The sequence below is a fragment of the Mirounga leonina genome, unplaced genomic scaffold, assembly GCF_011800145.1.
Source record: "Mirounga leonina isolate KUSES-001 unplaced genomic scaffold, KU_Mleo_1.0 Mir_109, whole genome shotgun sequence".
NCBI classification, from domain to species: Eukaryota; Metazoa; Chordata; class Mammalia; order Carnivora; family Phocidae; genus Mirounga; species Mirounga leonina.
The window spans coordinates 2,783,360-2,808,315 of NW_023270244.1; the positions used below are offsets into that span (position 1 = coordinate 2,783,360).

General features: G+C 41.9%; 1 protein-coding gene across 8 annotated transcripts in view; it reads right to left on the reverse strand.

The window, feature by feature from the left end:
- LOC118020006 (rho-related BTB domain-containing protein 1) overlaps window positions 1-24,956 on the reverse strand; it is a 104,799-nt gene that overhangs the window by 6,611 nt on the left and 73,232 nt on the right. For all 8 annotated transcript variants that reach the window (XM_035019837.1, XM_035019827.1, XM_035019845.1 and 5 more), the window contains 4 exons: window positions 13,115-13,300; window positions 9,404-10,383; window positions 7,703-7,821; window positions 1,755-1,905 (listed from right to left, as the gene is read on the reverse strand). In XM_035019837.1, coding sequence (XP_034875728.1) covers window positions 1,755-1,905; window positions 7,703-7,821; window positions 9,404-10,383; window positions 13,115-13,300 — 1,436 coding nt within the window. The remainder of the gene's footprint in view (window positions 1-1,754; window positions 1,906-7,702; window positions 7,822-9,403; window positions 10,384-13,114; window positions 13,301-24,956) is intronic.

Below are 24,956 nucleotides of genomic sequence, written 5' to 3' on the forward strand. Positions count from 1 at the left end.
CTTTTTGATTTTAGTTAACAGCAACATTTCTTGATACTCATTTAACACGTCGGCTCGCGACACATTCTTACCCCAGAAACTGATTTTTAAAAACTATGTTCTGAACACTCTATACTTAACCCAACAGTATAAATGATTACAGGGATCATCTTAGGCAGCTACATATTTAATCCTAGCAGTAACAGTAGCATTTAATAACAAAAGGAAACAGGCTTAGAAGTCTGCAGTTCACACCAGAACCTCTCTTTGATTCAGTTCCTTTCACGGAGAGGTCAGTCCCAAGTTTTCGTCACTGTACTTCATATTTAAGCAAAAATGGCACTAGTTTAAGATTAATCACAAACCTTGTTCGACAGATTTGGTTCCACATTGTTTTTGACCACATTAAAAAAAAATCAAATTCATCCTCAAAGGATACCTACTTGTAAACACTGAATAGTCAAACAGATCAGAACCTATACTTTTGAAAAAAGGAACTGCCCACTGCAGCCTCCTAGGGTTAACATTTAAAAAGCAGGGCACTCTTGTGGACCTGTGACTTCAGGGTTGTTGGTTAAAAATGGTTTTTAAAAAAATAGCAGTGCTTCAACAATCTCTTTCTATCTTTTTATCCAGTGGGGGCAGAAGTAAGGCAAGGAGAGGACTTGGGTCTCCAGCTGGCTGAGTATAGCAGAAACGTGAAGTCCAGAGAAATACATTTTATTCCAAAGACACCTGCCAGAAAGTGAAGTGCAGATATGACCAGTTGGTTTGTTCAAACATTCATTTTCACTCACTTCCTGATTCAACAGGTATTTATTGGGAAGCTAACAGGCTCAGGCACTTTGCTGTGTGCTGGGGACAGTAGGCCAGTGTACAAAGCTGTCACTCTTTCTGCTCTCACGGCTCACAGGAGTCAGCTAATGTAGTGACAAACACCCAGACTGCTAACTGACCCTTCTCGTGAATGAAGCTGAAGGTTTACATTTAGGAAACATGTATGTGAATAATACACGTATCCTATTTAGACCTGCTTCAGCCTAACAACTGAACAAATCCAGAAATGATTTTGGGAAGTGAAGCCAAGTCCCCCTTCCTTCTTTCTCCCAAAATGCTCTTGACAATGTCAGAACATTTTCTAAAATAGCTTTAAAAAAACCACTTACATAATGCTTACTAGGTGCCAGACACTGTTCTGAGAACTTTATATATATCTTAACTCCTTAATCTTTGTAACAACTCTACGGGAGAATAACATGATCCCCATGCTAAAGAGAGAGAGAGCAGACACAGGGTGGTGAAGTGTGAAGTCATCTAGCCAGTAAATGGTGGAGTCAGGATCTGAACCCGAGCAGTCTGGCTCTGCAGCCTATATTCTTCACCACGGCCTCCTACTGCTCTTTCTTAAAGACTGTGTCTGAGCACACATCAGGGGAATAATATGGACACAATAGTTTTATTTCCAATCCCACGGTCCACAAATGAGGCAGAGTGCACAGAGCATGGGTCTCAAGGGCAGGGATCATGCATCACTCATCTTGATAATTGTGTCCCCCTACAGGGTCTACCACAAAGTAGGTGCCTAAGAAATATCTGTGGAGCTGAATTGGGCTGTCTGATACATTTGATCTACTTATTATCACCCTGCACAAGACAGTCCTATACTGGGTGATAAAAATTTAATTTTTATTCCCTGGAAATGTTATTTTTGCTTAAATGTGATTTTGATAAATTTGACAGTCAGACCCTGCATGATCCTGAGTCATCAGACTTACCTGCAAGTGCAACCAAGTGTGGCAGGCAAAATCTGTTTGCCAAGGCAATTAATTCCAGTGGGTCCAGGTCCAAATTAGGTGACAACTGCTTGGTATAAAGATAATCCAATACCGCTTGCATTGACATCTTGTTTATGTTCGGGAGATATACCTGAAATGTTATTTGAAAAGCTAAGTTCTGCTGAAGAAAACAGTGGGTGCATTTCCAGGCTATACTGCTTATAAATACCCCAACCGTACAATTTGATATTGGCAAGTCCGGGATACCTGCTTTGAGGCCGCGTGTAAAAGTCATTCGCTATTTATCGCTTCAAACATAACAGTTTGATTTGTAGATGACAAAGGAGTGGGGCTGCCTGACAAAGCCTGATTTGGAATTTTTAAATGGCTATTGGACTTATAAATCAGACAAATGGTCTGTAATATGGACTCTCCTCACCAAGTACCTTCTAATACTCTATTGTGGGGAAAGAAATCTCCCAGCAACATGACAGGTGTGGGGGGTAGTGCAAACCGCACTGTTGCTGACACACGATAGAGCCCCGCTCTCTAAGATGTCAAAACAGAGGATGAGCAACCACCCTAGTTGCCGCAGTGACTGGAGTGATTCCAACATTCTACCAATATATGCAAACACGGTATACACCCTTCATTATTTTTCCTGTGGCACCACCACACAGATTCAAAATTATTGGAACATTATCAGGTTATCAGTAGATTCAGAGAATCCAGAGACGTCCTTACCTGGGACATGTGGGGAACAGCTGGTTGGGTCTGGTAAACTCTCCTTTGTAGGAATCACTTAATCTCGAGACCTCCTGAGCACCTGCAGTTCTTGCCAATATTGATACCTGCTAGAGTTTGCTAGAGAGCCAGGGCCGGGATCAGTGAGGATGTACATGGCGCAGAAGCACACAGTCAAACTAACCCCACAGGATGGGCCCTGGTTTAGGACAGAACAGCACAATTGCCTTTGACTCCAGGCATGATGATGGTGATAAAAATTAACCTTAATGGGAGGCCTCCTTCACACGTGGTGCTGTGCTAAGCTTCCCACACACAGTATCTAATCTGATCCTTATATTCTCCCTAGGAGGAAAAAACTATTATTTTTGCCATTTTACAGGTAAGGAAACTGAGGTTCACGGAGGTTAGTAGTCCCCTATCCAAGGTCACGGAGTTAGTAAGTGACTGGGATTTGAACCTAGGGAGTACAATTCTATGCTCAGAACCGCTGTGCAGTACAAGAAACCCTTCATGGCAAGGAAGCTGAGGTTTGGGTCACAGTACAATTAAGCACCATATTTCACTAACAGTTCTTTTTTTTTTTCTTTTTTAAAGATTTTATTTATTTATTTGAGAGAGAGAGAATGAGAGACAGAGAGCAGGAGAGGGAGGAGGGTCAGAGGGAGAAGCAGACTCCCCGCCGAGCAGGGAACCTGATGCGGGACTCGATCCCGGGACTCCAGGATCATGACCTGAGCCGAAGGCAGCTGCTTAAACAACTGAGCCACCCAGTGAATGGCGCCCCATTCACTAACAGTTCTTAAGCGTTAGATTTCTAAGTTCAAAAGGATGAACAGTTATTAACTGCCTATTTCCGGTACTTAATAGACCTCTATACACCATATAAAGATACAATATATGATTATATCTCTATTACACATGATTACATCTGCATTATATATCGAATCTTTCCCTTTATTTATATATTACCACCGCAATCGACATGGGGCTCATGGCCAATGCGTTCTGGTGTCGTGGTTCCAGATTCACTTAAGCGATAGCAACCTGTATCATCCTCCTGCACAGCCACCAGCCACCTCAGACCGAATATCCTGGCAGACAGAACTTTCTACTACTGTATCAAAGGGAAGGCCCCCCCAGACCTTCCCAGAAATAGTAAGAAAATTATACACCCACCCCCTTTCAGACATAGTCGATGAGAACAATTATGATCTGGTAAATAAGCTGCATGGGTTATTACCATCAAGGATTTGACAAGTTTAGAGTTTCTTTAGAGTTTCTAGCACAGCCTCGACAAGAGATACAACTTGGCACGTAGAAACTGTTACTGATGTTATTTGAAAATAAAGAAGCCACTGTATTGTAATTAATTGTTGTTCCAGTGAATCTAACATCAGTTAGACTTGTGTATATGCTTATGCACATACATGTTGACACATACATGCATTTATCTTATACAGATCAAGTCTGGATTCGCACAGTTTTCTAGATAATTGAAGTTGTGAAACTTAAAATTTGGGCCATTTTGATAGTGAAAGTATATACATTTTACAAAGTTCTAAGTGCTATAAAGAATTAGTGATCATAAATGTAAACAGTGCCAGAGCTTTCTGTGAAGCCCTGTTCTCAGCTACGGGGATACCTGCTGTTTCGGAAAATAGTGGCTTGGAGGACAAGGAAAGAGGCTGGTACAGGCCCAGGGGTTTGTCACTAAAATGAGTGTGACCTCTGCCAAATCATTCACCCTCTCTGATCCTCGGTGTCCTCATGCGTTATCTGAGCGTTATTTGAAAGAGATGATACCTACAGCTTTTTCTTCTTCACTGAGACTCTGGATTTTGAAGATATTTGGATTACCTTAGCATTTTTTGGTAAGAGTGTGTTCTAAGTCACGACAAAATGAACTTCCTAAGTGAAAAGAAATTATTTCTGGCAGCAGGAGATGACAGATTCCTGTAAGCAGCCCTTCCCCAATACTTCCAATGTCTTTGGCGTGTTCTGACATTTGTAATCATCCATGACCTGCTTTTTCCTTCTTGCATAACACGATGCTAACAGTTTTTTGAAGCGATGGCTTTGTTGGGCAAAGAATGCTTGGGACCCTTAGAGCGAATGAGAATAAACTAAAAGCACCTTTGGAACCTGCACCTTTTTTTTTTCTTCATTTTTTTTTTTTTAAAGACCATTTCTGTGATTTTAATGTTTATGTAGAACAATGGAGAGGTCATTTCATAGAACTTTTAAAAATAATATAAAGCTACATAAGAGATGAAATTAGGAATTTTGCATCCTACCTGCTGGATGTACCTTAAAAAAAAAAAAGTCAGCAAAGAGAATATAATGCTATCCTAAAAAACGTCCCATAGTCCAGTTTCGTTGGTTTAAAATTTTAATTGTGAAAATCAGCTCAGACTATTAGGCTTATAATTAGAGACGGTCTCAGAGAATGAGAAAGTATTCCAGATCCAGAGCATTGCTTACTACAAGCCAGGCATGCATTTTTAATGAACCACTTGCTGAGTACCTCTAGGGAGAGAATTATGCTTACTGCTACATTAAAGGTAATGAGAAAAATAGAAGTAAAATACAATGTCTTCTTAAATATTAAATGACAAAAAATTTTAAAGTAACATCAATGTATATTTTCTTCCTTTCTGGATATGCATGAGAATTCTATTAATGCAAAAAAATAAAAAGACTGAATTTTGAGGGGGAAGTCAGATTTTCACAGGACAATAAAGAGTTAATGGGTGCCCTAGAAAAGGACAGATCCCAAGTGCCAAAACAGGCCTGCATCAGTCATGGAATATTTGCTGAGCGTTTAACTGATGTTCCTCCCTCCCCATGATCCCTCTAACCACACTTTGAGAGGGCTTTCAGGGGACAAAGATTTTTAATCCTTCATGGAAAGAATTAAACAAGAATCCTCCAGGACAATAGTCACCAATATTTCTTGAGCTTCCGTATGTTCCAAGCACCGAATTCTATGTTTATACATGTGTTCTCCTGACTTATCTGCCCTTTGAAGACGGTTTTCTTGTTATCCCCCATTTTACAGAGGAGGACACAGGTTAGGAGAGGGTCGGTTGCTTGCTCAAGGTCAAGCTGAGACTAGAGTTTATCACGACATAACCATTACAGTCTACAGGGGAAATCAAGGGAAGGGGCAGGCAGGGGCACACGTGTCAACAGCTCATGGCATTCTCAACACACTGACTAAAGGGATCCGGCACGGACCCTCGGTTGCTTGGGTCCATGGTCTCTGTCTTCTAAGTTGGGTAGAACGTATCCATACCTATTAGCCTCAGCTGCCATGTTAATGACCTAGTCTTTCTAGGAGGTCGTGCTACCCAGGGGGCCCCTCCAGGAGAGGCTGTTCCCCATGTACGTGTGCATTCACACTGTCTGCCAAGTTTTTGTTTTGGTCACCTCTCCTGCACATTTTAATCTGGAGCTGATTACGGTCCATTCTGGGAAGGGATAAAGGGGATTAGCATTTGTGAGGTCAGCTCTGACAGTGTCCCTTTGTGCCTGGGTTCCTGACCTTGATCAACTTCTCTGCTGTGTTAATAGCAGGTGCTCGGCCACACAATCAGCACACATTTCAGTGAGCTGGAAAAATAAGGGAAGCCAGCCCCCAGGCCCTTTATCTCTGGGGATGACTGAAGTGGGTGAAATGCCATTTGGATGAAGTTTTGTCAGTCGGTGGCTTCCCCAGATTTTTTTGGAAGTAAGAGTGAAAGAGTATTAACCCTACCAACATCACAATAAGACTAACGGCAGCTACGTTTACTTAATGCTCCTGGGGTGATTTGCAAGGTCTGACTTTTGTACCCCACTACCACACTGTGGGTTATCATCATGCTTTCCAGACAGGGAGACTGGAGCTCAGAAAGAGGGTCGCTTGCCCAAGGCCACACAGCTTGTAAGTGGAGGAGTTGGGATTCGAGCCCCACATCCTTCACTGGGCGGCCTCCACGACGCTGCTGCTATCTCAGGGACGCGGCTCTGAAACCCCTTTGGTGGCACGGGAAAGACTTGGTTAGTTACAGCTGAGGACCTCCAGATTCAGAAAGGCTGCGAGACACCAAAAGAGGTCATCAGGATAATTCTGACACTTTTTCCCCACACAGCAGACAGCCTTTTGCTGGGGGTTGGTTTAGGAGCAGTGGCAGTTTGTTCTGGAAGCAGGAGGTGGCCCAGGGACCTCCTCCGCCCCAGCCCTCCGGGCTTCTGATTCTGCAGCCCTACTCGGGGATGCAAATGCAGGCTCCTGGGTCACAATGGGAGTGCTCAGATTTCTGCGGTGAGAGCCCCTCACCGCTATTGTTTTCTTCATTTCTTTTTAAAGTGTGGAGAGAGATGCTGAGATATGCAAAACAAGCCTCTTGGGACAATAAACTTGATGGGATGTCCCCGTGTTTTTTAAAAAAAGATGGTTAAAAAATACTTTCAAAACTCAACAAAAACGCTTGCTCTTCTAAAGTTAGATGTGCTTGAGTGGAATTTTTCTTTCTTTTCCAATCGAGTTTGTAAAAAGATGAAGGGGTAGGGTCTTCAACATACTGCTTGCTCTGCTCTAAGACTATCCTTCTCCTGGAGATAGGGCTGGTGCCCGAGAAGTGACTCAGTGGCCTCCGCGAGACCGAAGGGAGGCGTGTTCAGAGGAGGGACCATTTGCTCCGTTGCCATCTCCGTCCAGTGAACAGACCCTTGGAGAAGGCAAGTCCGGCCGAGCCTCGGGGAGTGCCGCAGCTCCAGGAGACCGTCCAGGGCATCCCCCATGCCCTGGGGCGTCCCTCACGGGGCAGATGAGAAGACTGAGGCCCAAGGGGGTGGCTTCTTAAGGCCCGCCCTCTGGTCAGGGTCTCAGCTGAGCCCAGGTCGGGGATGACTGAGGAAGCTTTTCACTGCCTTAAACTTCTGCAAGACAGACTCTGCCCCTATTGGATGTGATTTTGCCAGTGTCTTGCTTGGGGACATTTGTTAAAAAGTAAAGCCAATCACGTTTTACAAATGAAAGCAGTGAGCAACAGACACCAGCTCCTCCTAACTGCAAAATTAAGAAGAGGGTGACCTGACCCTCAAACACTGCCTAAGGAACTGGTTCAGGGAAGCAGTTAAATAACTGAAGTCGTCTGGTTACTTAAACACATGCCCATTCACAGAGATACCACTTGGGCTTTTCAGAAGGCACATACCTCACTGTTGGCGCTTTCCACAAACGAGCCCCCAAACATGGCGGCCATCCACCTGCAGCTACAGATCAGCAACGGTTTGTGGGCGCTGATGGCTCCATCATCCAACCTAAACGTCACATCTGCCCAGGGATTGAAGAAACATAACCGTGAGCCAGCTTTGCTGAGAGTTCTGCCCATATTCGTCCACCTACATCTCCTACTCTCTCTTCCATAGCTTTACTTAGTGATTATGTATCAACCTCCACCTTTGGAACACCCAATTCCTTCTATGTCATTCGAGGATTGGGGGTAAACATTTAAAATTGTACAAAAGCTCACAACACAAATTCTCTGAACCATATAGTACCATAAAGGAGAGGAATATGTTTTCCTCCTTACTATGAAAAATTTCAAAATAATAGAACAGTGGAAGAAATAGTACATTGTTAACATTCTGCCATGTTTGCTTTAGCTATATATGTGTGTGTGTGTATAGATAGTGAATATGTGTGTATATGTATACACTTTTTTAACAGATAGCATGACACTTCGAACTACTTTATCAAGAATTTTCTAAAAATAAGAACATTCCTCTAGATAATCATATCATTATCACACCTAAGAAAATGAGCAATGATTCCCTAATCTCATCCATTATCTAGTTCATATTCAAAAATTTCCAATTATCTCTAAATTGTATTTATAGTTTGTTTTTTTTTTTAAAGACAATCCACTTGAAACTCCACATTGTATTTGGTCACTATGCCTTTGCATTAAGGGGTGGGCGATTCAATTCATTTCACTTAAGGTCCATTGTTTAATTTACTGCAGGTTTGTAACATTGCTTTTCATTAACTTTCAAGATGGCTTCTATTTCATGATGGTCAATGTTTCAGGTAAAGATTATTTATAAGCTTTAAAATTAATGAACAGACTCAGTAATCAATGACTAAATGTATAGTACTAAATGTGTATCATCATGACAGGCATTATGAAAGATAAAGACAAAACAGAAGTGTCCGCATAAATAAAAGTCAGAAAGTCACATTTTTGCAATGAAATACACACACACACACACACAGAGGGCAATTTCAGAATTCAGTAGAAGTGTGTGCAAGCAAATATGTGAGGACACTGTGGCAGCAGAAGGCATGGTCATCAAGGACAAAGAAGAGGTGAGGAAAATATAGAGCAGGGTAAAGGAGTGTGAGAAAGAAAAGAGAGGAGGTGGGCAGACGAGGCACTCCTGACGGGAACGCAGACGGCTCCATCACCTCAAGGATTTCAGGGCCAAAGGGTCAGTGGGGAGTAGACTTGGTCAGGGAAAGGACCCTGAAGGGGAATCATGAGCATCAAGCTGACTGGCTCTGGCTCAGGCTCAGGCTCAGGGGTAATGTGACTTACCTTCGAGAAGCACTGTGATACCATGCTGCTTTAGAGGGAAGCTTGCGTACAAATCCTGCCTGTATATCCTGGGGCGAGTTACCTAACCTCTTTGTCCCTCAGTTTCCCAATCTGCAAAATGGAATAATCTTTAGCCCTTAAGTCTGATAAGTCTGATAAGAATGAAATAGATGGATACATGCAACTAGAAGGGTACATGAAAAAAATAAGCATTTATAACATGTTAGTGATGGTTAGTCTCTCCCTTACTCGTGTATAGCTAATGTTTAATAAAACACAACCAAAGGGATCGATGACTTTATCGTTGGACCTACTCACCTGAGAATGTCCCTTTGCTGAGACACTCTTTTATCCGATTGGCCTTCCTGACATGAAAAGCTTTTGTAATCTCCTGGTTCATGAAGGCTTCCTTGTTCATGATGTTTTCCACCATCATCCTCAAATCAAACATCTCCAGAACCTCTGCAATCTGAGCCAGGCCCACCAAGTCCTTTTCCTTTTCATCCAGTTGTCCCGTGTACAGAAACTGGAGCAGGGTCCGGAAAGGGCCTGGCTGGACGGAGGAGTCCATCCTGACCACGGTGATGGGGCCCACCCGCTTTGAAACGGGATTGACTTGCATCTCCTTGTGCATGCCAACGAACCCCTTGCTCCAGCCTGACAAAGTCTGCGTCTCTGGAATCGAGCTCTCGGCTTCCATCCCCGGACCCTCCTGTTGGGACAGGTTTTGGCTCGAGGACTTCCACTGATTGGTCTGAGGGGTCCTTGGGGTGCCTTCCTCCCTCTCCTCGTCTGGGTCAAGGCTCCATGCCCGCCCCTGGAAATCCCTGCTCTGCTTCTCTTTCTCACCAGCTCCTTCACTCCCATTTGGGGTTTCTTCACATTCCATTAAAAAAAGATCATAAAATTTGGAAGAGGAGGTAGCGAGGTAAATTCGATGTGCAAAGATGTGCTCCTGGTCCTGAAGGACAAACAGGACGTCGGCACACAGAGGATTGTCCAGTAAACAGGCAGCTTCGCTCGTCCCCGTGGAGGGACATTCTGGAACTTTGATGACTGGTGGAGGGGCTTTTGGAGGTAGGAATGGTGCCTGAAGTAAAGGTTTCTGAACTTTCTTTAGGTGGGATTTCCAGAACTGCAGGTGTCTGCGAGAAATCAGCGCTGCTCGGATTGCATTGTCAAACACGTCCTTGATGCCGAATTGGTCAAAGACGCTCGTCTCATAGTACGGTATGCCGAGTTCCTTCGCAACCTCTCGGCCTTTTTCGGGGGGCAGAATATCCCCTCTCTTTATGGGCCTAGAATGGAGGATTTAAAAGTTATAATCGGCCTCATTTTAGGAAAAAAATGGTAATGAGGGCCTATCAAAGCACCTAATAGAACTGTATCTTTAAAGTCCTATGCAGGATTTTTTTTTTTTTTAAGATTTTTATTTATTTATTTGAGAGAGAGAGAGTATGAGCGGGGTGGGGAAGAGCAGAGGTCGAGGGAGAAGCAGACTCCCCGCTGAGCAAGGAGCCCGATGCGGGGCTTCATCCCAGAGCCCTGGGATCATGACCTGAGCTGAAGGTGGATGCTTAACCGACTGAGCCACCCAGGCACCCCCCTATGCAGGCTTTTAATAAGGCTCTTGAAAAATCTATCAACCTCAAGTCTTCCAACCTTAAGCCTGCAGGAAAAAAAAAAAAATGCTTTCAGTAGTAACTACAGTAACTGAAGTATCAGCCTTATTTACTAGCTATATGATCCTGGGCAAGTTACTTAAACTCTTCAAGCCTCAGTTTTCCCATCGGTAAAATAGGAATAATAATAGTAAATACCTACATTTTAAAGGACTCCTGAGAAGTTGAAATGAGAGACTACGCTAGCCCACAGGAAGTGCCTGACAAATAGCAGCCATCACCCCATCGTCACCGTCATCTTTGTCACCGGCACCTTATGCTTACATTTTGCTTTACAACCTTACAAAGAATCCATATGCTTTTTCTCATTTGAGCCTCACCATAACCTTGCGGGTGTGATTTTCATCCACCTTCTGAAGAAACAGAGGCAGCGAGCTTAAAGGGTTTGCCTCAGGTCACATTCGAAAGTTGCCAAGAGACCTTTGCCAAGCAATTAGAACCCCGTAGTTCTAGACTGGTTAAATGGTTCACATCCAATGGCCCATTAAGTTCCTTCCATCACGTCTGTGAGCCTTCTTTCATGTCTAACTGCTTCTCTTCTCTTCCACGTCTGCAGTCACACTGTCATCCTCTTTTGCTTGGACTGGTGCATTAGCCTCTTGCCTGTCCTCAGACTCTCCACATTTTAGGCCACAGTGCTCACTGCTGCAGGAAAAATCCTTACATAACAGAAGTATGACTTGCAGCTGTAATTCTTTTTCAAGATCTCCTCTGGTTCCACAAAGCTCATGGAACAAAGGCTATGCCCTTTAGGCTGGCACACAAGGCCCATTACAAGCTAATCAAACCCAGGTAGGCCAAACCTTTGGAAGCAGTATAAGCAGAATAGTGCCGTGACTATGGCATAACACAGTAAATGGGCAAGATGTGATTTGTTGTTCTACTCTTCACAAACACAATCTTGATTCTGAGACATAATGTTAGGAATGGATCTTCCTCAATAAATATTTGGCTTTCAGAATCAAAGGTAATGTGCTTGACAGGTGCTGGTCTTAGGAGAAATACAACACTGGTTAGAAATTGGATTTGAAGACCTGGATGGAATGCAAGGAAAAATGGTAGGGTGTTGTGAAGGTGGAAGGGGGTGCAGGGAAGAAGGCTTAACTTCAAGGTCGGCTCCTCTGGGCATTTTGTGCTCCTGGTTCCTGGGACTGACTTGAAAATCACTAGCTGGTGACATTCTTCAAGGCTTAGTTCAAATACTGCCTCCTTCATGAAATCTCAGAGCTACTCTACAGAGGGGACTGTCCCCTCTCCATCCTCTAGCACCCGTAACTCTCCTCTAGTCCTCCACGTCCGTGGTTGTGAGGCCTGATTGTCTTAGCCGATTCTTTCCCACAGAAAGTTCTGGATGCCAGGGGCAGTCTCTTTCACCGTAAGGTGTGGCTTCTAATGTGCAATGCCTAGTCCACGCATTTAACAGAAGGACTGTGAAAGCCTAACATGAACCGTTTTCAGAAAATTAATCTGAAATGCACCAAGAACATCAGAAATTGTCTAAAGAAAGCACCATTTGCTTTTGCTGTGAGAGTATAAAAAGCTGCCTATACAAAATTTTTGTAATAAGCCTATTAGGCAAACATCAAAGGAAGGTATTAATATCACCATTTTTGGGAAAACTATGCTCTTAGACACAAAATATATATAAAATTATTTTTTCTGAAGGGAATATGGAGGGGGCACGGGTTTTTAAAAACTCTTATTTCCCCCTAAAACTGGTATTCCACATTTTATACAGAGTCAAACAAATGCTCTTTCAGGTTGATTTTTAAACTTGTGACACTTTAAAAATATAACTACTAGAGACATTTAAAAAACAGTGTTGCTATTTTGCAACTATAGGTCCATATGATTTTTAAAAACTAGACACTGCCTTTTTGGGAATGAAATATTCTCAGACATTGGACTGAGGAAAATGAGAAGACTAAAAACACTCGGATGTGTGTATCTGTATGAACCTGATATTCCCGGGGCCAGGAACTGTGGCTAATCCCTCTGCACGTACATGAACTTTACTATAATAATCATAATTTCAAGAATCACATTATTATGAGTAGCTAGTGTTTTGTTTAATGTTTTACAAATTTCAAGACACTTTTATTCACACCATGTCACAGTTGGAGAACTCACTTCCAACAATGGCCAACCATTTTACAAAAATGGGTTCCTTACCTATGAGGGGATGGTGAGCCTGAGAGGGTCAGGATTAACAAGCTAACTTAAAGCACATGGCTGATTGATGGAGTCCCAGGACCACTGAGGAGCGCAACCCTAGCCTACAGAGTCATCTGTTACCTCTAAATTTTAATTTGGCCAGCACAGCAAATCACCGAGTCCCTTGGCTTACCTCGCTAAAGGGCGTCTGGCTCGATTAACAGCTTCGAGATCAGCATAGCGGAGGTCTAGCTGGCAGCCAACCAGAACAACAGGTGTGCGGGGGCAAAAGTGCTTGATTTCTTGATACCACATGGTTTTCACATGATTTAAGGAATTGGGATTAGCGATAGAAAAACAGAGGACCACAACATCAGACCTAAAAGGAAATCACAAAAGAAGCTGTATTGCCTTATCACTTTTTTCTTTGATCATTATGGTCCCCCCCACCCCATCCATCTAAGGCCATATCATGTCACAATAAAACAAAACAGAACAAAACAAAACCATGGATATTAAAATACATCTCGGAGTCATGCAAACAGCTTGAGAAGCCCCCACATTCCAGTACCAACACAGCCTGAGTTTATTCTCATACCACACTGCAGAACGCCTATGTATCGAAGTTTCTCATGATGTTATTTTACAATACTGATGATTACCCACACTTGATTCAGTCCTGGAACCACAACATGCGGAACTATTTCTGTTTGTCACAAGAAATAGTTTCAAGGTAAAATAAAACAATAAAAACTACCTTTTACCAGTTTAAACGTAAAGGCGATGATGACTCAACCCAATGAGATAAAGCAAACAGTTTAAACATTACTGAAAACATAATAGGTATTTGCTGTCCGGGGTCAGCAAATACACAGAAGGATTTCTGCCCTTCTTCCCACTTAAACACACATGTAGGGAGCACAACCACTTATCTGTTTCTGAAAAGAAAATGTCCTGAATTTTCAGGGATTTTGACTCTTTACTAGGGATATGGCAAGACGGTCGTGTTTAACAGAAAGCCAGCAAGACTTAGGTGGATGACTAATAAGAGAATGTCGGAAGCATATTTCTCAAATGTTATATGTGACACACGGCAGGTAAGTGGGGAAAGGAAAAAAGTACTTTATAGTCAATTTTGACATAAGGATCTTCTATTTTTATATAATAACTTACCATTCTAGAAGCCAAAGAACAGTTTTACAAAACAGTTGTTCAATTATGGTGTTTGACAGCTGCTAAAAGGTATCTTTAATAAGAATTATAAACCAATCATTCTAGGTTAAAATATGCTGAATGGTGACTTTGAAAACATTGAGGCAGAAGAACATAAAATAGGAAAAATTATGCCCAAGCATTCAAGACTATCTTGCAGCTAAATTCAGAAATAAACTCTTACAATTTTATTAGATGCTAATTTATTGCCTTTACTGTTTATGTAATGAGAAGAATCAAGTCGATGAATCAAAACACCTTCTTTTTAAATCATTAATGAGCTTTCCCCCCTACATATCAATGAAGACAAACAAATATATCTGGGCAACCATAAAATTTCTAAAAATAATCATTTGCAATGCAGAAAACTACAGGGTGCTTATATTAAATGTAATTCACAAGTTGAATCTTTAAATTTATATCCCAGAAAAACTGCACCAGTCCACAGCACATACAGGGGAAAATCCTGAGATTAAAATATTTACAAATTATAAAAGAGGACCTAGGACTCAAAGTAGATGAATGTATTAATCTGCATGTATAGAATGTCCTTGAAATAGATATTATCAGAGATTCATAGACACTGGAAAATATATTATGTGTAAAAATATGTATAAGTATATAAATGAAAGGGAAGCATGTCTTGTCTTCAGGATTCTGATTTAGTTAGTGGAATATTCTGTGCACAGCCTTACTTCTAATCAGCATAAATAACGGTATCCAGGAAAGCTAAGAATGCTTTGAATTTTACATTTTTTAGGAGCTGAGTTTTCTATTATTCATAATCCTATTTATATAGGATATCTGATGCAGCTCCGCTCTAAGCTTCATCCCGGTCGTAAAACAAAGCCACCATGAATTTTGGCACAGTGAGATTAACATGGCAATCTGTGAGGTTCAATATTATAGAGAAAGAATTGAGGAAATGGATCCAGTACCTAAATGTAGACTAGTATGTATATGCCTAAAATTGTTCTAATTGGTGCCCATTTCCATATTGAAGCACATGGCTATGAAGGAAATATTCTCAGGGCTTAATTTATATGACAGACATGTAGCTGAATGTCAATTCTGTTATCTAATTTTATGATACAGCATGTGAGGTTTTGAAATCAGAGCTGGCTCTGTTGCCAAGGTTACCGGGATAACACTCATGCCACTGAACACATACTAGTTACTATTCAGTTGACCTGTAAACAAGTACAGACAGGACCTTGGGGGTTGGAAAAAATGGCATCTCTTGATGATAGTAGCATAATGCCAACACACAATACAGGTCCGGAGGGCCCAACCTCTAACTGTGTCGCATCAATATCTCAATGCATGAAATGCTTTTGGAAAGCTAGGAAAAGAATTCAATGTTCTGTAAATATTTTGCCTCAAAAGGATGACAGTTAAAGAGAAGAGGTTGTATGAGAGCAATACTACCTCTGAAGCTAGAATAACTTATTGAATAAAAATTCTATTTGTGTCCTTGGAATAAAGTTATTCTTTTTTCCTTTTATTAATGCACATTTAGGGGCTGGGAGACTGCAATCTCCATTGTTTTACAGTGAGAACGGTTAAAAAATAAGATCCTATTTTACCTACCAACTTGCTTCAGTGTCTTTGGCTTAACCCTTATTGATCTAAATACAAATGCCAAGTGAAGGAAACATTACATACAAATTATGGAGAATCCCATTCTTCAGGCCTGCCCTAATAATGTAGTACCCTAATCCTGATTTTAACCAAAAGGCTGGGAATCAATGGATGTGGTGATGGATGGAGCTACAGAAAGATGCTGTTTTGACACATTCCTCCTTAGCCCAATATTCTTTCCTAACCCCTAACTCTTCACACAGCAGGATCCTCTGCCATATAAACACCTATACAATCAAGTAACTATTTTGAGAATGCCATGTAGTCCCTCTAGATTTTGAGCTGCTTTTCTATCTAGTCAAGGAAGGCACGAGACCTGCAGCTAAGAATATCTCCAGCTTTAGGCAGAATTCCAAGGAACTAGAGATATCAAATAACTTTTAATCAAAACATTCATTCCTGTGTGGAGACTGTTCAGTGTCTGACACAAGCCCGTGTTTAAAAATGCCATGCCTATGAAAGATAACAAGAAAAAGTCAGGTTCTAGCATTTCTACTTCTGTGGCTCGGTTACATTTTTTTACTTGAAGGGTTGAGTTTAAAAATAATTGGGAGGGGGAGGTGTGATGAGGACATTCTCACATACTATGCAGCAGGGTTAGCCTAGAAATGACCTCAGGGTTCCTATTTCAGCTGTAAAAAGAATCTGATAGGGTTTAAATGGCGTCCTACAGCTATTTGGAGTAGAAAGCACAAGAATTTGAGAATGCAGAAGCAAAGCACAGAGTAGACAAAACTCTAAACTCCAGAACTTGAATATTGAGAAGGGGCAGGAAGAGGTTTAGATTTTGTTTTTTGTTTTGGGGGTTTTTTTGGACCCAGCTAAGTGGTTTTAAAGGAAGCCAGGATTACAAAGGATTTAAGAGTGCAGGGTCTCAGTTGCTTACCTATGGAATGTTTATTTTGGGGAGAAAAATGTAATTTCTTTCCCCTAAGGGGAAGATATTAATATAAAAGTTTCACTAATAATCCCCATGGAGTAATGTTTTGATTAGTTAAGTAAAAAAGAATCCAGAGTAAATCTGTGCGTCGAAACAATTGCGAATCTCGCTTCATAGAAGGGTGGGAGGTGGGGAGGGGGGTCGGAGAGAGCCCAAGTCATCCAAAAATGCTTGAGCTGATAAAGCCAACCTCAGTTGTATCAGTTTTTCTTCAGATATTAAACAAACAAGACAACATGTTTTTTCCAGTTATCTTTTAAGGAGACCGTGGGCCAAAGATAGCATGTAAAAAATTGGCAAAGGTATCTGGATAACATAAGGAGTGTGTGCAACGTTGGGACCAATCTTTGTTGATGGATGCAAGAAAAAAAATCTGAAAACAGTGCATCTTACCCACACATCTCAGCTCAAGCTAGGCTTGAAACAGCCAAGGCCATACAAATTGCCCAGGCCTGTCTTTATAACATCTACAGTGAAAGAGAGCAAATGTGGTGGGAAAAGGTCAGAGAAGCAACCAGAAGGTAAACTGCTTTTCCAATGTGAAATATCAAATTCGTCCTTTGAAGAAGTGGTTGAAAAAGGGTAGACAATCACTATAACACTGCGTTGTTAAGAATGGATTTCCCAAGCTCCTTCCTATCACAGAAGTGTTCTTATCTTCTTGGTTTATTTCGCCTTTTCTAGTCCCATCCACACTGCCACCACTGTCCGGCTGTCTTATCTGGTTAAGTGGAGAAAAAAATACCTAAGTTATCCTTTATCTAAGAGCCTAGCCTTAGGCGAATCTGATGGGCCATTGTGAAGGTTCGTGGGTTCCAGCTGGTCCTCCAGAGAGCTGTGAGCGGGACAGTCAAATGCCCTTCTCCCACGGGCCAATTCTGGTCTTGTCTCTTGCTGATGCACACTTGGTGACCAAGAGTAAACCAACAGTTCTATTTATTTGAGTTTCACTTGGAAGTATCTCCTTGTTAACATACCCTTTAAAGCTTTTTGTTCTGTGGTAGGACCCTACTTCTTTACACGTCAGTACTGCCTACCATTTCTTTTTTTAGTAGAGACTCCCTATGTCCTTCATCTTGGTAGAGATCATGATCACATTTTAATGGGCTTCTTTCCTTTGTCGGTGCACACAGGTCCCCTTCTGGCCAAGGTTCAAGTAGGAGTCCCTGATCTCCCTCTTTGGGGCTTCAAGCTTCCTTCTCCCCCTATAACCTAGGTAGGTTCTTTACAGAAACATTTTCAAAACCATTCATGTCAACAACACACCTTTCATGCATGTGGTCTGACAGCGCTATGCAAACAGATCAAAACAGCACGAAAGAGCTGGGAGCATGGCAGAGAAAGGGAATGTGTCACATGTGGTTTTGGGAAGTTTTAGTAGGGAAGCAGCCCGGTGTGTATGAGATGCACAGGGAGTTGTCAGTGATCGGTGAACATAACCATCAGGAGATGAATGGTTCTTATGTAAGCTCATACTCATGGAAGATGGAGAGGTCTGTAGGGGAGCGCCTGGCGGGGGGATCTGGGGAGAGCAGGGCAGTACCATGCAGTGCCCTGGATGTGAGCAGAGAAATCAAGTCAATACTTTACCAATAGCAGTGAGGCTTCTTAAGTACAGATGTTATGTGGGGGAAACTGTCAAAATACCCTGCAATATATCCAGATTTGGGAGTGATTAGCATGCACGACTATTTCTTCCAAGCCCGTAACTGCATGTTTAGTAGGAAGCAACATTTTAAACCGGTCTTCCCCCACCCTCCAAAACTGAGGCCAAAGCAATGCACGCTCTTAAGGGCAGGAAAGCCGTATCAACATCCCACCAACGGCACCAAACCCTGAGATAGATAAAACTTGAGTCTTAAAAACGGTTGGCTCTTCGATCGTGATACAACTATTACGGGGGACATTGGTCCTGCTGTAGAAGGTTCTGGGTTATCATCCAATAGAAACTGGCTATTTTTCACTCAACATCCCATTTTCTCTACTTAGCAATCTATGCTCCCTGTAGTATATTCATACATCTCACACAATCATCAGAAAAAGTGAATGCATGTGAAATTGGGTGAAGCACAAGTAATTTATTAGAAGAAATAGTTTAAGCAATCTTATTTAACTCCTGGTCAATGAGAGCAGGAAGCATTGACATAAAGAAGGCTTGCTTAATAGGAGAAGGTGAAATTGTGGTAATAAATTCCCTCCCAATACCACCTCTCATTCCTCTTTGGCTTTCCCTGAAGCTAAAAGACAGAGGAACTTCCATCCTGTACTGCTCACTTTTTCTCCTGAGAGCAAGACTAGCTGTAGATAGAAGCAAGCCTCCATGTCAGTCTGAATGCCAGATGGGAGGTCTCTGGGATTAACCTCCCTGACTCTTTTGAAACAAATCTAACTAGCAAAATCATTCCACTACAACAGGAAAGGGAGTTTACCCAGACCTCTCAGCAATCCTCCTTGAATCAATAAAGGTACAAGGACTTGTCAAGTCACTTATTCAACAGCAATAAGCAATCATTCAATCATTTCTTCCAGCAATATTAACTGATAGTGTACATACATATGTACTCTCCTAGACACTGAGGTTACAGCAATTAGTTAAAGACACAAATCACTGTCCTTGTGCTTATCTTCATGCTCATTTTCTAGTGGACAATAAGAAGAATATGTAAACTATGTGGCGTGTTAGGTCGTGACAAGTACCAAACAGGAAATATAGCAGGGAAGGGGGACAGAAATATTAGGGAGCAGAAGATGCTTTTGGAATGAGGTGACCAAGGAGGGCTTCACTGAGCAGATGACATTTCAGTAAAGATCTGAGGGAAGTGAGGTAGCTAACATGCTGCTATCTAGGGGGAGAAGGAAACAGCTAGTGTGGAAAGGAAACAGCTAGTGCAAAGGCCCTGAAGCAGGATGTGTCCCTTAGGATAAGGGGGAAAAAAAAGCAGGAGCTGAGCTCAGGGAGGCAATGCTGGACCGAGGTAGGGAGGGCCTCATGGTATCTGGCTCTTAACTTTGAATGAACTGGTGAACGGTTAGGGGTTTTTGAGCAGAATGACATGATATAATCTGTGTCTCAACAGGATTGCCCCACTACTATAATGAGAACTGACTAAATGGTGGGGGGTGGGGTGGTGGGAAGGGGAGTGTCAGGGGGAAAAGGCAGAAGGATGGGACCAGTGAAAAGGTAACAATCGCAAGAGATGATATGACTTTGGCCTGGGAGCAGCGTAGGTGGTGAGAAGTGGCCACATTCCATATATACGTGCGGGGGGTGGGGTGGGGTAGCCAGCAGGGTTTGCTCATGGCCCGAGTGTGGGATATGACAAGAGGAATCAAGAATGATACCAGAGTGCTTGCCCTGAGCAATTCTGTCTTCCCTGTTCCTGGTATTGACATGTGTAGTTTAGCATTTCTAACACTGAGTTGTAATTATTTATGTTGCTGTTTTCCCCGCTGTACCAAAAGTTTCATCTTCAGGGAGTTTGTCCCATTCCTATTAGTTCCTCTCCCATTGTGTACCACACAATTGTTTGTAACAAAAGAGGCCCCCATGCTGTTTACTGAATAAAAAGGCCTTATAGATATTGAAGGATAAAAGACCTAGATGCAAATGTGTCTGCAGTCCTAAAGTCTAAAAGAAATGAGGTTAGGCCTAAAATAAGTCAGCTAAAGAATACATTAGGGTTTTGATAAAGAGTGAAAACAGTTTGTGAGCTATTATATTTCTTCAGGCAATTACTGCTGAAAGCCATGTAGTATCTCTGGTATACAGCAGAGATTAACCAGTTAATATATATTTTTTAATTATTGGAATTTATCTAAAAAATCCGTTTACCCCATCTAATTGGATACTTTCATAACACCAAGATAATAAGGGATTAATGATCTCTTCATGGAATTTGATTATCCAAAAGCAAAGGAAGTGTAAAGAAACAGGCAGGTTACTTTTGGTAAGCAACGCAGAATTAAGACTGAAGGGAGCACCCTCCATATCACAGACCATCTTGTTTTTTATTTTTTAAAGGTTTTATTTAGTCATTTGAGAGAGAGAGAGAGCTCGCCCGTGAGCACAAGCAGGGGGAGGGGCAAAGGGAGAAGCAGACTCCCCGCTGAGCAGGGAGCCCCACATGGGGCTCGATCACAGGAACATGACCTGAGCCAAAGGCAGACACTTAACTGACTGAGCCACCCAGGTGCCCTGACCATCTTGTTTTTTAAAAAACATAGCAAAAACTAAAAAAAAAAAAAAAAAATCAGTAAAATAGATAGCCAAGGTGATAAGTTGAAAAGACAATTTGCTAATTTGCTTTATCTTTCTGTAATTCAGCACTTTGTCCTTCTGACTATATTCTCTAGGCTGGGGGCACAGGAGTTCCAGGGAGAGAATAAAGTGGTGGAATGATTTTGGACACCTAATGAATGGCTGACATTAAAAGTTACTGATAGGATTGTTGATAAGCTGCACTAAGAAAAATATCTGTGAAAATGTCCTGTGAACTTTACAGTACCAATTATTGTCAGACAAACGTGATTACGGGTTCCAAAGTCACCAAGGATATATCTCGTATGTTGTAGCTAATAAGAATGGCCGAACATTCTCATCAAGAGAGGTTTTCTTTTTGGCTTCCCAGCTCATGTCTTTTATTGAAACGTAACTGCTGAAAGCTAGTGATAGAATTATCCCCTGAAGACACTGCAGAGTTACTCAACAGTCTCTTTCTTCTTACCACTTAATTTAAAAGGGAAAACTGTATGGGCTGAAATAGATTTCTTCATCAGAATGTTCCAGTATAGAAACACCACAAACTGATAAAAAGTCAACACACTTAGCTATCATTTGACCCAACTTGTCAAGCTTGCAGTTATTAAGTAGTAATAGAAAAAAAGGTAAAGAGAAGACAGAATGCAAGACATTAATATATTGAACAATGCATATGTCTCTTATTCTCTTTACCCATCTCAGCGGCCTCATTTGTCATGTTTTTATGGCACCTTGTGGGGCCATCAATGCTTCTCTGGACTGAACCACGACGGACTGTCTTTCCTGGCCACCTGAGCAGTGTTTGGACAACAGGCAGCATCCTTCCAGGTCCTGGAACACAAGCGACCCCAGCCATCAATCAAGCCCTGTTGCTATCTCAGTTGGCACTGCTGTTTCCCAAGGACAAATTCATCCTGGGGACAGGGCTCAGTTGCACAAAGAAATCCCAGCTTTCTGATGTTTTGTCTTCTGGTCACCAGACCAGATGTACCAGTTCAGAGCAGGAAGGACAGTGTGGGTCAGCAGGCTGAGGGTGGTACAGAGCATGGCACGTTTTCTGTGTGCCGGATGATCTGGTATCACTGCAGTCCTAGGCTTGAGTGTTTTGGTGCAGAATCTATACATTTCCACCACATTTAAGTGTCTGAATCATTTGTATGCATTTAGTCTAATGCATTTTTGTTCACTTGTTTTGGTTAAGCACAAAGCAGTAAAATAATCCACCTTCAATTTTTCTACTTAATGCCCTCATCGTTGGGCAAATGGATTTAAAGTAAATACATATATATATGTATACATATATGTATATGTGTGTGTGTATATATATATATATATATATTAAAAAATGATTCTTATAAGGATCTTGGGAATGACACTCAGAAAGGAAACACCCTACAATTGGAAAATTGTTGCTATTAATACAAGTAATTTTCTGTTTAAGAATACTCATTCAGGGGAGCCTCGGTGGCTCAGTCGGTTAAGCATCTGCCTTCAGCTCAGGTCATGATCCCAGGGTCCTGGGACCGAGCCCTATGCCGGACTCCCTGCTCAGCAGGGAGTCTGCTTCTCTGGCTCCCTCTGCCCTCCCCCTCCTCATTTGTGCTAGCTCTCTCTCTTGCTCTCTCTCTCTCTCAAATAAATAAATAAAATATTTTTTAAAAAAGAATACTCCCCTGGTGATGGGTATTAAGGAAGGCACGTTTTGCATGGAGCACTGAGTGTTAATACACAAACAATGAATCATGGAACACTACATCAAAGACTAATGATGTACTGTATGGTGACTAACATAACATAATAATAAAAAAAATACTCATTCAAACAGGGTTTTATGAAAAGAATTTACAAACCTAAAAATTTGGGGGGAAAAGGTGGTTTCAGGGATGTGGCTCAGTGTACCTCCCTCCTTTTTCTCTGGGCCTTGCAGCGTATCTTTTCATCTGCTAATTCATTAAGGAGAGGCTAGGCACCAGAGTTTTCCATCCGTATCACCCTCACAGTGGTACATGATTTGTGATTCTTACTATAAAAAAGTGGAAATATAAAATTCAACTTAGTGAAACAGTTTGGAGTTTGTTATAATGATATTTCCTTGTAAATGCCTTAGAAGATCCTGCCATGTACAAGATTGATTGATAGATTCATGCACGTATTCAACTAACATTTATGAAGCTTCTCCTATGTGCCAGGCCCCCGGCATTGGAGACATAGAGTAAACAGACAAAATTCCTGTCCTACAGATACTAGGAATAATAGCATAAGGGCAACAGAAGAAGATGATGAAGGAGCCAATTTTCAAACAGTGCGATCATGGCTACGATAGAGATTTGCCAGGGTGTCAGGTGGAACATAAAGGAGAGACATTTCACCTGGATTCTAAAGGTGACAGGGAGGCAGAGAGTATGGAGGGGACTTAGGGGAGGAGTTTGTGATCCTTGTCCTAAATTCTTAGAATAGTTGTGGTAATTAACTAGGTAAAGAATAGGTGGGCAGGGGTGTAATTTCTAGATGGATGTAATGCACGTTTGTGGGCCTACCCGCTACAGAGAACACAGAACTGCAAATATTGTTATGTCTGGAGCAAGAGACCAGGCTGGACAAGGAGGCTGGGACTCAGTCCAGAGAAGCAAAGCGGGGTGGAGCCTCACACCCAATGGGCAGCGACCTAACCCAGGGGAAGGACACTCCAGGCCCACCTCTGCACCCAATCCTCAGCCAGGGTGACTGAGTACGAAATGGACAAGATAATTTGTATACTCCCACAGGTTATCACTGCACTCCCCAGTTGCAGAAGGAACCAACTACAAAAGCCCACATTGTTACTATTTGAGGGAGAAATGGAGAAACAGGAAACTTCCAGGGAACGTGGAGTCCTCTCTTCAGCTATCACAGGGTAGCTCGCCAATGTATCTTAGAAAAAGATACAAACACAACCACAGCCAAAGACACAGGCCCCTTGGTCAGACTGATCCACACAGCTGAGGGCTTACCTCTGGGGAAAGGGAGTCAGCATGATTTGGGGAAAATCTGATAGTGTTCCATCACTGAGCTTTGAGATTCTAGAACCATCCTATTTCCCACAGTCATCTATTCAAGATCTGGTCGCATTTTTTCCCCCTAAGTTCACACAAATGATTTGTATTTTCAATGTGAATTAACTTGAAGTTCTATAAATAATTAAAACATATATTGTCTACCGTGCACATTTCCTCACATTTCCGGGATTACCTTGACTATCCATAAAAATATTTTTATTTAAAAAATATTTGAGATACTATTTAAATACAATAAACTTCGCAGACTTAAAGGGTTAGTTTGATTAGTTCTGACATACATATTATGCACCCAATACTATCACATCCCAATCAAAATAACAAACACTTCCATCACCTCCAAAGTTTCCTTGTGTCCCTTTGTAATCTATCCTCCCCCTCCCTCTTCTTTCCCAGGCAACCAGTGATCTACTTTCTGTCACCATGGGTTGCATTTTCCAGAATGTTATAGGAATGGAATCACACAGTATGTGCTCCTTTCCTTGGTTTCCTTCACTCGAAGGCTCTGTCTCTAATCTTTAAGAGAGTCCTCCCTTTTGGCTGAGGTTCAGTAAAGAGCATGATAATCATGATGATTTCATGGCAGTGTGTAACAAAGCATGGCTTGAGGACCCCCTGCTTTATAATCATCCAGGAACTGGCTAAAATTTGCTGATTTACCTCTCCCTAGAACTCTGACATCAGAACAACCAGCATGGGCAGGTCTACTCAAACTTGCAGTTTAGTCCAACCTCTTGGGGAACAAATAAATTCCTGTTCCTTGGTCCAGCTAGCTATTCTTCCAAGTCTTTCTACTTGATTCTTTTTTCTTTTCTTTTCTTTTCTTTTCTTTCCCTTCCTTCCTTCCTTCCTTCCTTCCGTCCTTCCGTCCTTCCTTCCTTCCTTCCTTCCTTCCTTCCTTCCTTCCTTCCTTCCTTCCTTCCTTCCTTCC